The sequence below is a fragment of the Callithrix jacchus genome, chromosome 9 (assembly GCF_049354715.1).
Source record: "Callithrix jacchus isolate 240 chromosome 9, calJac240_pri, whole genome shotgun sequence".
Classification (NCBI taxonomy): Eukaryota; Metazoa; Chordata; class Mammalia; order Primates; family Cebidae; genus Callithrix; species Callithrix jacchus.
In genome coordinates, this window is record NC_133510.1 from 47,526,780 (window position 1) to 47,540,475 (window position 13,696).

Genomic DNA, 13,696 nt, shown 5'->3' on the forward strand with positions numbered 1-13,696 from the left:
TGTAGAAATGTTGGAAGTTATTGCAAAAGTATTTTAAAGTTACTTTTAAAGCCTCAGTGAAGAGAAATACTGGTTACAATATGAAGATAATTACCCTGTTTTATTTCTCCTAGAATTGCTGTTAATATTCTGAAATAATATAGAAATTGGGATTTTAAAAAATAATTCAAAGTAAATAATTCAGTATTAGCTCTTAAATGTGAAAAATAGAGCTATGTAGTTTGTTCGAAAGGAAAAAATTCATTTTTCATTTATACAACTTCATTCATTCATTTCAAATTCATTACATAGGTAAATGTGCATATATTATTTGTTGTAAGTGTATATACATGTTTGCACATATGTATATATGTATACATATAGACTATGTAAAAGTAATCATTCAGAGCTTTTCACCATTTTATTTTCCACAAGTTTCTGACATGTGAAACAAAAGTGTTCCATAATGTTATACTTTTTTTCCATGGAAAATTGCATCTCTGCTTTGTTCAAAACTCCACATAGGCTTTGTGACTGCTAGCTGATTGCTGTAAAGATGGGGCCCTGGAAAAAGTAGATAGCATTAGCTAAACATGATAAAGAAAACTCTTTAAAATGTATTTTACTGTGGGGAAAATTAACCAGTTTCTAATAATATTGTGGTGTCTAGGCCAGACGGTCCCTTTGATAAGTTAACACATACTCCCTTTATGCTCCTAGTGGGGGGTAAACAAATGCCTGAACAAACACAAATACACATAAACACCAATGTGGAGAATGGCAGTGTATGTCTTAGATCTATATAATAAGTGTGGGTATTGTTATTTAGATGGAGCATACTGGGACACTTATCTTTTAGTACATTCCATTTTCTAAGTGAATGCAGTACTAATCGTGGGATTGAAAGCCATTGTAATTGTGTACCCATCTAAATGCTGACTAGAATATACAATTATATTGTTTGAAACTGAGTTTAATGTTTGGGAGTTTTTATTAGCATTTATATTTACTTATACATTAAAATTCAACATAAAAGGAAAGGTCAAAAACTATGTTATATGTAGAAACAAATAGCGGACTACAGCAGACCTTGCTTTCTAAAATGTGTGTGCCCTGTCCCAATACAGGGCATTATATAAGAGTGTGATACAAATCTGAAATAAGCAAATAATAGGTTTCTGTTATAGGTATTTCTCACTTCTCTAGATTTTGCAATCTTTTTAAAGCTTCTTTTATACTTTTTTTTTTTTAATGTTCGCGGTACTGGCAAATCTTGCCACAGTGTGCTTACCACCACACGATGTTAAACACATATTATAAAGTGGATGTAATTGTAAACACACAGAGGGATATAATTACATGTAGCAGATTTAAGAGCTAATTCTTTGCCTTTTTTTACTCTGCATTTTATCAACATAATTATTTTTTGACTGCAGACTAACACCCTGAAATTGACAAGCATCCATTATAGCAAGAATTTGTTCACCAAATTGAAAAACAATGAACTGCAAGGTTTATGTGTACCCATTGTCATAAAGAATTAGTATGGCTTTGTTCCGCAAGAGGAAAAAGCTAATGATTTTGAAACAGCAGGTGACAAAACACATTCTTTTTTTCCACCCCTGTTATCAGTTTTTTGATGAAGCCATTATGAAGTGAGGCTGGGATAGGGATGGCCTTATTTTTAGCAGATAGACTTTTAATGAGCTTCATTGTAAGGAGAGTCATGTTGATTTGCTTACTTCTTTTTTTCTTTACTTAGAAACCCCCAGTATTGAAAAGCTACTCTCAAAGGACTGGAAAGACAAGCTTCTTGCGATGGGATCGGGGAACTTTGGCGAGATAAAAGGTAATATAGTGTGATATTTTGATCCAAAATGTGCCAAAATGAAGTTGAGATTCAGGAATATTAATAGTGATAAAGTGTTTTTGCCCTCACCCCCTTCTGCTTCTTGCGTTCTCTGTGTTTGGGGTTCCTTCTTTCTATCTTGAAGGAGAATGTAGCAGGGTTCTTTTATCCTTTTCTCTTTGTGCCTTATAGAATAAATGATACTTTGTTTTCATAGAATCGCCCCACTATACCTCAAACAGGCTCTGATTTTCATAATTTAAAAAATTTATTTATTTTATAAGTAAGAATGTACCTACAGCAAGGTTAAAAACTGTATGTTATGCGATGATTTTGTACATTTTACATTCAGGAAATATGGGTGTGTATGACCTACATTTAAAACCAGAAATGATGAATGGGCAGGGCATAATAAAAGGTTGTTTTGTACCAATCAGGGTAACAATTTGTTTGGTTTTATTTGAATCAACAATTACATCCAACTAAAAAATTCTATAAAAATATTCATATCTTAATAAACTCCTAATAACAAGGGGAGAAGATTTAATTTCCTCATATAAAATAAAAGCAAATTATCCTTTCAATTAATTTAAAAGTATGTTTTCTCGAAACATTAGGCAATCTGCAGTTTCCTGTTTGTTGCTAGTGGGACACTTAAGATTTTGAGTTCTTTTTTTTTTTGAGATGGAATCTGAGTACTACAGTAGGATTAATTTTGAAAAAGTCATCAGTATAAAATATTTAGTTATATATTGCTGTGTACATTTTTGGTAGAGGCCGAATACATATTGAAAACATCACCAGACTTATATTAATATACATGTAGAAATAGAAGTATAAATAATTTTCTTGCAAATGTGTGTCTGTGCAAGTGTTTTCACAATGAGAGAATCAATTGTCTCTCTTAAGTCTCTACTCTATCAGCGTATCCTGGAAAAAGGCAAAGCATCGGTCTTAAATGTTTGGCCTACGTGACATTAACATCTGGATATCTAGAAACTTCCAGAAAATGTTTGACTGAATATTGCATTTTTCATGCAGATCATTTGGAATTATATATATTTAGGCTATGATTACTTGTGAAAAGATGAGAAAATGAATTGGTGCTAATCAACAAATTCAGTAACCAAAATCTACAATGAATTCAAATTCAAGTAAATGAGAATCAATATGCTTTAAAGAGCTTGAAGACAAAGTTTAAGGAGAACTGAGGAGTTTCATCTTCAGAGGCAGTAGGTCCTTTATATTATTTTGATGGATTTTAACCCATTTACCTCTGAGGCATAAGATGCATTCTCCAAGGTTTTTATTCTCCTCTGACCTGGGTAATAACTCAGAGTAGAGCAGAGAAGACTGCCTTTTCCAAGCCTTCTGATCTCATTCCAATGGAGGACAAACATTTTTTCCCTCCCTTGTTTTCCTTCACAAGTCAAACTTAAAAGCAGCAACAGCAGTGATGACAAGCTTAGAGGAAAGCTCAGCTGTCCCTTTCAGGCTTGCCTTAGGGGTTAGTTTAGGAAGCTACAGTACAATCACAAAAGAAGTTTCTGTCTTTAATTTTGAGTTTTTTAAGCTTCACATTCAGAGTACAAGTTAGGTTATTGTCCTCTGGTTCTGTTCAAAAAACTGTTTTCTGATACATTTTAAAAGCAACTGTAGGTCTTTCTTCTGTTCAGGGCATGGTTATTAGGTGCTCAGCTCAGGTTTGGCAGTAAACCTGGAAAACAGCACTGGGTTACTTTTCCTACTGACTGCCCATGACAGTTGCAATTACCATCCATTGTTCATAGGTGGTAGAAAGTGGAGAGGATACAATAGTGTGTTGCCCTCTGGGGGTAAATGAATTTGACTTAAAGGTTCTTGGGGGGTCAGGCACAAAGATTTTGTAGTGCCCAGGAATGTAGTTTTCCTGCCACTTCAGAAGTTAGATAAAAACAATGACTTAGTTGTTTGCGCAGCTATTTTTTGAGGCAAATAAAGATGTAAGTTTCATGTTCTCATATACTTGTCTAAATGAGGGAGGGAAGGATATGTAAACCTTTTTATCTGAAACTATGAATATATTGAATTATTAGATTATTAAGGTTAATTTAAAATAACGTATTTAAATAGAGCTTTTGCAGATGTTACAGCCCTTAACAGTATTCACAGAGCCTTGGTGTGCCTGGAAACTTTTCTCCTCCGTTTATGTTAGCCACTTTTCATTTAATTTTTAATTAATTCCAGGAGATATGTGAGTAAATGAGTGTGTGTGTGTGTGCGTGTGTGTGTGTGTGTGTCTGCCCTTTTCTGAATATTTCATACTATAGCCAAGTGAGGACTGAGCTCTATTTTAAGTGAAGTTTTAAATTGCTATCAGTGAATTAGTTTCAGAGCATCTGGACAAATATTACGATCGTAGCTTGGAAGAGTTTAGAGAGTGTTTCTTACTGTTAACATTCAAAAAACAAAAATGATGAACTTTTTAAAATAGGAAAAGGAAATGGCATTTGATTTGGAGAGTTTAGTTGTCAATAGATAGTTGTCATACCCATTTAAAGTCAATCTCATTTGTCAAGAAACAATGTGAGTTACTAAAGGTCACCTACTTCCAAGAGCATAAAGTTATTTTCATGTTCTATTATTTTACCTGTTAGAATTTTTATTATTTTATGCTCTGGTACTTTCAAAATGTGAATTAGGTTTTAAAGTCACATTAAAAACAATCCTCTAACAAACACCTAAAAAGGACACTTAATCTGGTTTTGCAGAACAAAACATTTTGACTGAGAGTTTCTGCCAGCCCCAGTCAATATATGCTGTAAACTGATTAGCTGCCCAAAGAAATCATTTGTTTCTTCTTTAATTATCAGCCACATAGCGTAACTAGCCAGTGTACAGTGTCTTTTGCCCTTATCTATATCAGAAGCATTGAGTAACAATAATGTGAAAGGTGAAGAAACATTTTTTAGTCTCATAGTTATTGGGTGGGGAGGGGAAACAATGCCTTCACTCCAATTGGCAACCAATAGTCACACACAGTTTCAGCTTGCATGGAATTCCATTACACAGAAGGTCATTGCATTGGTACCTCACCTGAGGATAGTATCTGGGGATCCATGGCGGATTTAACTAATCTAAGCAGATCGTTTGTTTTTCAACAAAGTAATTGCAAAATTTGTATTTTGCTGACTTACTAGTTATTTGTAGAATTATAACACAAATATCTGCATGCAAAATACTCTCAATTGTTTTTATCTTGATAGGCTTATAAAAGCCAAACAATGTACGGGAGGTCACTTTAAAAAATTCTAGACAAGTTTCTCTACCTGCCTTATTTTAAAAATTTTTTTAGGGCCTGGTTTGTTTCCCCTTAGCATATGTGATGGATTCTTCTGACTCTGGTTACAGTGCATTAATTTAGGCCCACAAAATGTTGAATCTGTTTTTAACTTAAGTGCCAGGGGCATTTGATACAATGCAACAATTGTTTCTTTTGCATGGTTCTAATTTTGTGTATTCTAGAAGATGGGCTATAAAGGCAAACACCAAACACCTCTAGAACTGCCAATAAGGGATTCAAGGAGATAATCTATTCAGCGATACTGTAGCCTTTCAGAGCTCATGAATTAAAGACATATGCAGTGTAGATTCAGTGTGGATTAAAGTAGATAATCTTTTAGGTGGCATGTAAATGTTTGAGATAGAAGATATATAGAGTCAGTAAGTGGCTTGAAAGGTATAATTATGGCTAAATAACATTAGATGATTTGAAAAAGCAGACTTGAAATAGGAATCAGATCCCAGGTAAAAAATCTAGTAAGGGATCCTATAAGTTTCGTAAATTAAAAACATGAAAACTAACATTTCGGCATTTCAATATATAAGGGTTTCTATCACTTCGAAAGTTGTTTCAAAGGTGTTCTTTTAAAATCTAGTAAAGATTTAAGAATCACGTGGTTTATGAATAGTAATCTTGTGATTATTACATTTGTACATTAACCTAAAACATGTCTGTACATTTTTATAAAGGGGTTGGAAATGTTGATTAATTTCTGAGAGAACTGTTGGATCTGGAATTTGTTCAATGCAAGAGTCAGCCATAAGGAAGGTACATAACGTATAGTCATTTCCTTCTAAATAAAGTAAATGTTTAATGTTTTTAATCTACTAAGCTTGTTTTATAGTTCCTCTGTAGTTTCTTATGAGTAATGTTTTCACTTTTTGTAAAAACTATTTCACAAGAACTAAAGAAAGACTGCTGGCATATAGAATATAAGTTTTCAAAATAAGTTTGGCAATGTCTATAAAAGCAAAGAGTAACTACATTTTCTATAAACCAGTGACTTGCTCTGTCTCATGATGCCAGTGTCCTCATGCCAGTGTGTAAATACAACTGGCGATCGTAAGAAAAGGATAGGCCACTATATCTCACTTGATTTGTATATTGATAGTCCAGTCCACAATTAGGAAGTACTTTGTACTTTTTGAAGTACTTAGTAATGTGCGTTTTAAACATAAGGTTGATCAAATACTAAACTCTAACATATTTGATCTGGGCTTTATATTGGAAAAAATGTTCTCCTCAACATTTTTCTCATTTAAAAATGCCTTCATTCATTCAAAAAAATGACCTGAGAAGTGTAAAGATTCTAAATTAAAATAATTATAAACACATTATCTGTTTTCTTGTAGATATGAATTCCAAAGCTTGTTTAAATATTCTACAGAATATTGGGTAATGCAATTAACCTAAAAGCTTTTCCTGTTGGTACTAAAATTTACTAGGAAAGCACGCTGTAGCCAAAGTGATTCGATGTTACATGGGCTGATTCTTCCAAGTACTTGTGGAAATTGGGCTATACCACTTTTGGTTTATTTCCTCATCTACTCATGTTTAGCAAGTTGACAATTATGATTTATTGCCTGCTAATTGGTGGACATCTTTATACAGGCACAATGTAAACCTCTTTCTTCTAAAATTATTGTGACGAAGTCATTTAATTCTGATTTTACATACAAAGAAATTGAGACTCAGAAATTAATTATAAAAAACCACTTACTCTAGTTGTGGCAGAGTCAAGACTTGAACTTAACTTCTTACTGCCTTTAGGACCCGTGTTTTTATGTAATGCTTAGCAGCCTGTCTTCAACGGAGTTTGACTGGGTGATCTCTAGAATCCTTTAAAACTGGGAAACATTTCTAGACCTACTAAACCTGAAGAACTTATATAATTTGCAACCAAGGTAGTCTGTCCTTAGATCTGTCTCTAGCACACACACACTCAATTTTGTACTGTTCGTCTGTTTACACATTGACCTGCTCCATGGAGACTTCCTAATATTCTGTTGGCTCAAAGTTTGGAATGTAATATGTATTTGAGGAATGAATGACAAGTGAAAAATGCCATGTTTTGGGATAACTATTATTGACTGCGTTCCAAATGCAACAGATTTAATGTTATGTTTAAAAATAATGGTTTTTATATTTCAAGTACAATAAGTAAGTGGATGGAATAGTCTTGGAAAAAGTTCCTAAAATTGCAGTATCCATTAAAAGGTAACATTTTGTAATAAGATGTTTTATAGAGCAATACTTTTTTAAGAAGGAAACAAGAATAACCCTTGTCCTCACTACAGAAATTATAATGCATACATCTCTTTCATAATGTCCCAGAAACAAAACATCCACCATGGGGCAACAGTGGTGAAGACTATAGCTACTTGTTAATTATTTCATTCAATCTAATGGTGTCACCCTTCAAATGCAAAGTTTTCTATATTAGAGATATTTAAATCCAAGCCAAGGCCCACTTTTTAGGAAACTGAAGCAAAAACAACAACACTATGTTGTCAAAAGACGCACATATTTTTAAAAAGGTAAGAATACTTACAGTATAAGCAGTGTACAAAAGGATTTCAGGTAATTTATACTCAGTCATGTAATAAACTATGGTATTCCTTACATAATTTTATTTGATTCCAACTTCTGAGGGATGTCTATATTGCAGTAAAGAATATATAGCTAAATTTTATCAAAGTCTAATTAAATTCTTTCTTAATGTCAAGGAGCAATTAATAGATGTTGGCACGTAGGATAACCTAACACGAAATACTCCTTTTTTGAGCTGTCATAGTGCCATTTTCTTTCAGCCTTTTTGATGGGGGAGGTCTGCCTTTTCTCTCTTATTGGGTAAGAGTGCTGCTGAAAGAAACTTTAGTTACAACTTTAGAATAACTTAGTTTTTATTTATTATATTTTCAGTTTATTCAGCGAAGGCTGTTATCTGTTTTGCTATGTGGTAGATCTGGAGCTATAATGGTAGCAAATACCATTAGTATTTAGTCCACAGATTCCTGCCCTCCTCGAGTTTATAGCCTAGTATTAGTTCTTTATCAGGCAGAATATTAAAAGGTAACACAATGAATGAATTTTAGATGTTTTAAGTGAAATACCAGTTGAAAGCACCATTTCCATAAAAAAATTAAACCAAGTAAATTCTCATCCAAATTGTGACACTGGAGGTCTAACAAACACAAATAATAAAACAAAGAAAACATCTTGGCAAAGATTTTCACTTTGAAACAAAGAATTAAATTTTTGGTAAGTTTGTTGAGGGAATAAGTGTAATTAGTTTACTTTTAGCTCTAAACTTCTGGGACATTCTTTTCTAAAGTGAGTTTACTTTTACTTTTTCTTTATTTCAACAATAGCTTCCAATGGTTCACTTTGATTTTGATGATTTGATTTCAAGCCATTTATCTATTTCATTTGGGTGGAATAAAACAATATTGGGAAAATAGCAATTTCCATGTATTTTTTTATTATTTCAATGTTTTTGAGATTATCTCTAATTCAAGCATCCTGATTGGGGTTACTGTGCATAAAATTGTAAAGTATTAGCTAATCAAGGACTTTTCTTTGTTCTTGAGTTTATTTATTTTATACATTCAATAAGTAGTCATATATCTGTATAAAGGTGTCTACCATGTGTTAGGCATTATCCTGTAGATGCTGGAAATACAGTGTTGAACAAAACAAATTATAATAGTATCCTATAATCATAAAACTTGTATTCTACTGGGAGATTCAATAAATAAATAACTCTATCAATAAGAATCTAACATATAATGCTAACTACTATAATATAAAAATTGGACGAGATGATAGAAAGTGAGCTGTGATGGGTTTTATAATTTTAGTGGTCAGCCAAGGCCCTCCAGGGAGCTGGCCTTCCAGTTACTACCTCTGATGGATTTGATTGTATTTATTTTTTGTCTCTTTCATTTAAATTTAAGCTATCTGAAGGCATGCTTTCTTTTCTGGCTTGTACTTGCAGTATCCTCAACACTTAAACACAATATGAAGCACATGGGAGGTGCCCTGTGAACATATGCTGACTGAATTAAAGAAAAAAACTAGTCATTTAAAGAGGATGATTTTGCTCCACCAGGGGAAATTGGCAATATCTGGAGACATCTAGGGGAATTATAACTAGGGGTGAGGGTCCTACCTGCATCTAGATGATGGAGGCAAGACAACTTCCCATGAAAATTGTCTGGCCTAAATGTCAACTGTGCTGAGGTTGACAAACCTGAATCTGGGGGAAGAGTTTTCTGAGGGTAACAGTTAACATTCACAGGTCCTATGGTGGCAGCAAGTTTGCATATTGGTATTAGAGGAACTCAAAGAAGCATATTGGCAAAAGAGGAAATGGGAAGAGATGATGCCAGGAAGAAGGCAAGGACCACAGTATGCAGGGCTTTGTAAGGGTAGAAGTTTGCATTTTATTCAGTGTGCAGAATAAAGCTTTGAAACAGTTTTATATGACATATGACATGATTTGATTTACCTTTCTAAGCAAATGGTTGTTTGGAGAATGAATTTTAATAAGGAAACAAGTAGAAATAGAGAATTGCTAGAAAGCAATTGTTGTAGTAAAGGCAGGAGATGATAGTCACCTGGATTAAGGAGTAATAGTGGAAACAAAGATGTAGAGACTGATTTATAATATGTTCTAAGGTTGATCAATTTCCAATGAATTATATAGAGAAGATGAAGTAGACAAAAAAAATGAACACCTGGATTTTGACCAAGCAATGTATGGATTGTATATTAGTCCACTTTCACACTGCTGATAAAGATATACCTGAGACTGGACAATTTACAAAAGAAAGAAGTCTAATGGAATTACAGTTCCACATGGCTGGGGAGGCCTCACAATCCTGGTGGAAGGTGAAAGGCATGTTTCACAAGGTGGCAGACAAGAGAAGAGAACTAGTGCAGGAAAACTCCCCTTTATAAAACCATCAGATCTCATGAGACTTACTCACTATCCTGAGAATAGCATGGAAAGACCTACCAAGACTTATTCACGATCATGAGAATAGCATGGGAAAGAACTACCCCCATGATTAAATTACCTTCCAGCAGGTCCCTCCCACAACACATGGGAATCCTGGGATCTAAATTCAAGATGAGATTTGGGTGGGGACACAGTTAAACCATATCAGATCATGATGTCTTTTACTGAGCTGGCAATGACTAAAGCTGGTTCTCTTCTCTCATGACTTTGTCTCATTATATTAAGGAATCTGACATATACTGCTTCTGTGGAATACAGAAGTATAAATGACTACCATGCCTGCAGTTTTTAGGCAGGAGGAAGACTGAAACAGAATAATTTTGTGTCTTCAGTAATCCCTCATTCTAAAGGGATTGGAACAGAACCAACATAGAACTAGCAAAACATACAAGAATGCAAGTAACTGAAACATGAAATAACTATCAGTCATACACAAGTGAACTCATGGTATTAGCTCTCTGACTCAGAGGGAACAAGTTCATATATACATGACTGTGTCTCCATAGGTTATACATTACATAGACATAGATATATATTAGTTATAACTCTTAAAAACCTGAATCTAGGTGAATAAAGAGTTGCTCCTCTTTTTGTTGGGAGATCTCTGGAATATTCCAAGGATCTAGTTCATATTCTTTTCACTTTTTTAACGTCAAGGATGTCTTATGACTCTTGCTACTTTTCTCCATTGTTCACAGACCACTTATTAACTCCTCTCTAACCACTTGGGGGTGACTATGAAGAACGCGATAATTTAGAGGTGAAGCCGTTGGACGGGCTTCTTCATCTCAGTTTCGTACTTTGATAAAAATAAGAAAGATTTCTTTCACAAAGTGTATTTTTCTTTTGGCTCAACTCTCTTAAGCCAAAACTAGAATCCCTATTCATGTTTAAACTTGAGAATAGCTTAAAGGGTAGGGGCTTTATTCTTTATGTCATTCATTAAACAGTATTAGATGATTTCTATACTCAGTGCATATGCTATTTGCCATTACCTATAGTAGGTAATGAGAATAGAAAAGTCCATCATTTATAGTTGCTGCTATTGCAGCTATCTCCCCTGACTTTGGGAGAAAAATGTGAACATAAGATAATACAATGCAACAATTCAATACTATAATAAAGGTCTAGACATATGCTGTGTGGATTCCCAAAGAAGGGAACAACTGTTATCCATGGAAATCAGGAAAAGAGCCACAAAAAACAAGGTGTGTGAGCTGGAACATGAAGAATGAATGTTTAGGGAGATACTGGCCCAGGCAAGGCGCTTAAAGATGGCATTTGCAAGTGCTCAGAGTGGTGGTGGTGGTGGGGTAATGGTAGAACATTCAGTTTGGCTAGAATTTAGGATGCACAGAGGAAGTGGGAAGATTATGTAATATTTTGAAGGACCTCATTAATTCATAACAATAACTTGACAGTTTTTTTCTGAAGCCAATGGGGAGCAATTGAGGTCTATAAACGGGAAGTGACAGGACTAGACTTTGACATGACATCACTTCGTTATGTAGGAAGTTAAGTTTGGTACTTTTTAGAGGATAGATTTGTACAGAGATCAATTGATGACAGGAAGTTCTGTTTTAAAAGTTTTATTTTAAAAATTTGCTACAGAAATTCACAAAAAAAGATGACAAAAATGGCAGTGAAGATAGAGAAGGGAGGCTGGAACAAGAGCTCTTTTTAAGTCAGTACAGCAATATTTATGTTATGTTGTCATTTGTGTAAAAGGCATTCTTATGGGCTGATCTGTGCACCTTCCCCCTGCCTACCAACCCTAATTCACATGTTGAAGTCCTAATGCCTAGAATCTAAGAATATGAACATCTTTGAAGATACAATCTTTACAAAGGGTATTAAATTAAAATGAGCTTATTATGGTGGGTCCTAATCCAAGATGACTGGTATCCTTATAAGAAGAGGAAATTTGGACATAGATATGTACAGACTGAGACAATGTGAACACAGAAGACAGACACCTACAAGCCAAGGAAAGAGTCCTGGAACAGATGAACCCTGCCAACAACTTAATCTTAGACTTCTAGCATCCAGAACTGTAAGGCAATTTCTGTTGTTTAAACCACCCAGTCTGTGGTACTTTTTTATGGTAGCCCTGGCAAACTGATAGAGAAATGTTATTGTATATGCATAAGTCTGTGTTAACAAGAAAAAGACACACAAAAGAATAATAGTAATGGTTACTTTTGAAGGGACAGTGTTGGAGATCTTTTACTATATTTCTTCATCATCATAATTTACTAATATGAACAGAATATTGAAAAATATAATTTTAATTAAAATTAAAGGAAAAACAAACCTATTTTGAGAAAAAATTACTGTGATTAGTTAATATGACCAATGTAGGGATGGGTAGTTGCTAAGGAAATTGAAGATGTTCTTAAGTATTTTAGAATGCTGATTGGTGATAATGCTTTAAAATTACAGGAAAATGGTGAGTTTTACTCTATGCTTGTTGAATTTTATGACTGAAATACACCCTCAGAGATACCCTATGCTGCATCTAAATATTGGTTACTAGGGCTGGGGGACAATCTTAGGGTTGGCACCTATATTATTTCATTGACTATGAGACTATGTGTTTTAGAACTCAGTAGGTTAAAATATGCAAAGCATTGCTGAAATATAGTGCTTAGAGGTTAAAACATGTTAGTTCAAGGCCAGAAAATATAAAGAATGGGACTGGGAAGAGTATGGGCATTTATGGGTGGCAGACGAGGAGTTAGGGAAAAAGATTGAGAAGAAAAGGTTAGCTAAGTAGGAGTTGAAATAGAATGAAATTGTGTCCGGGAAGTCATATGAAAATGCTTAAGATGCGACAAGGTGGGCTGAAGGTTCAAAAAGTTTGAAATGAATGTGGACTATAAAATTAGAAATTTTAAGTTTGAAATAAATCTTATTTACTTCTTTATGACTAAGTGAAAACAAAAAAATATTTTGTTAAACTTTCATATACTTAATGACAAAATGATATTTGTTAATTCTCATCACCAAATATATACAGTTGACTCTTGAACAGTACAGGTTAGAATTCCACAGGTCCACTTATATGTGGTTTTATTTTCCCAGCTAAACACAGATCCAAAACGTAGTATTCACAGAATGTGAAACCCTTCTGTAGAGGGCTGACTTAATTGGATTCTGCAGGACCAGTTGTAGGTGTTGAATATGCACTGATTTGCTTAAGCTTTTAAGTTATCCTTTCCCATGTTGAGGTGAAATACAATTCCTGAGTTCAAGTGATCCTCCCACCTCAGCCTTCCAGTAGCTAGGATGACAGGAGCACACCACCATGCTCAACTAATTAAAAAAAAAAATTGTGTAGAGATAAGAGTCTTGCTGTGTTTTCCAGGCTGATCTTGAACTCTTGGCCTCAAACAATCCTTCTGCTGGATCTCCCAAAACATTGGAATTATAGGCATAAGCTCCTGCACCCAGGCTTGGGCTAAATTTCTAAAAGCAGAATTATCCTTTGTAGGTTATGTGCATTCTAAGACATGTGTATTGC

The 13,696-nt window shown here is 34.2% G+C and overlaps 1 protein-coding gene across 30 annotated transcripts in view; it reads left to right on the plus strand.

Moving 5' to 3' along the window:
* The window catches only part of SOX5 (SRY-box transcription factor 5), a 1,034,770-nt gene that overhangs the window by 810,229 nt on the left and 210,845 nt on the right, over positions 1–13,696 (plus strand). For all 30 annotated transcript variants that reach the window (XM_035258425.3, XM_078339089.1, XM_078339088.1 and 27 more), the window contains one exon: positions 1,742–1,828. In XM_035258425.3, the coding sequence (XP_035114316.1) occupies positions 1,742–1,828 (87 nt within the window). The remainder of the gene's footprint in view (positions 1–1,741; positions 1,829–13,696) is intronic.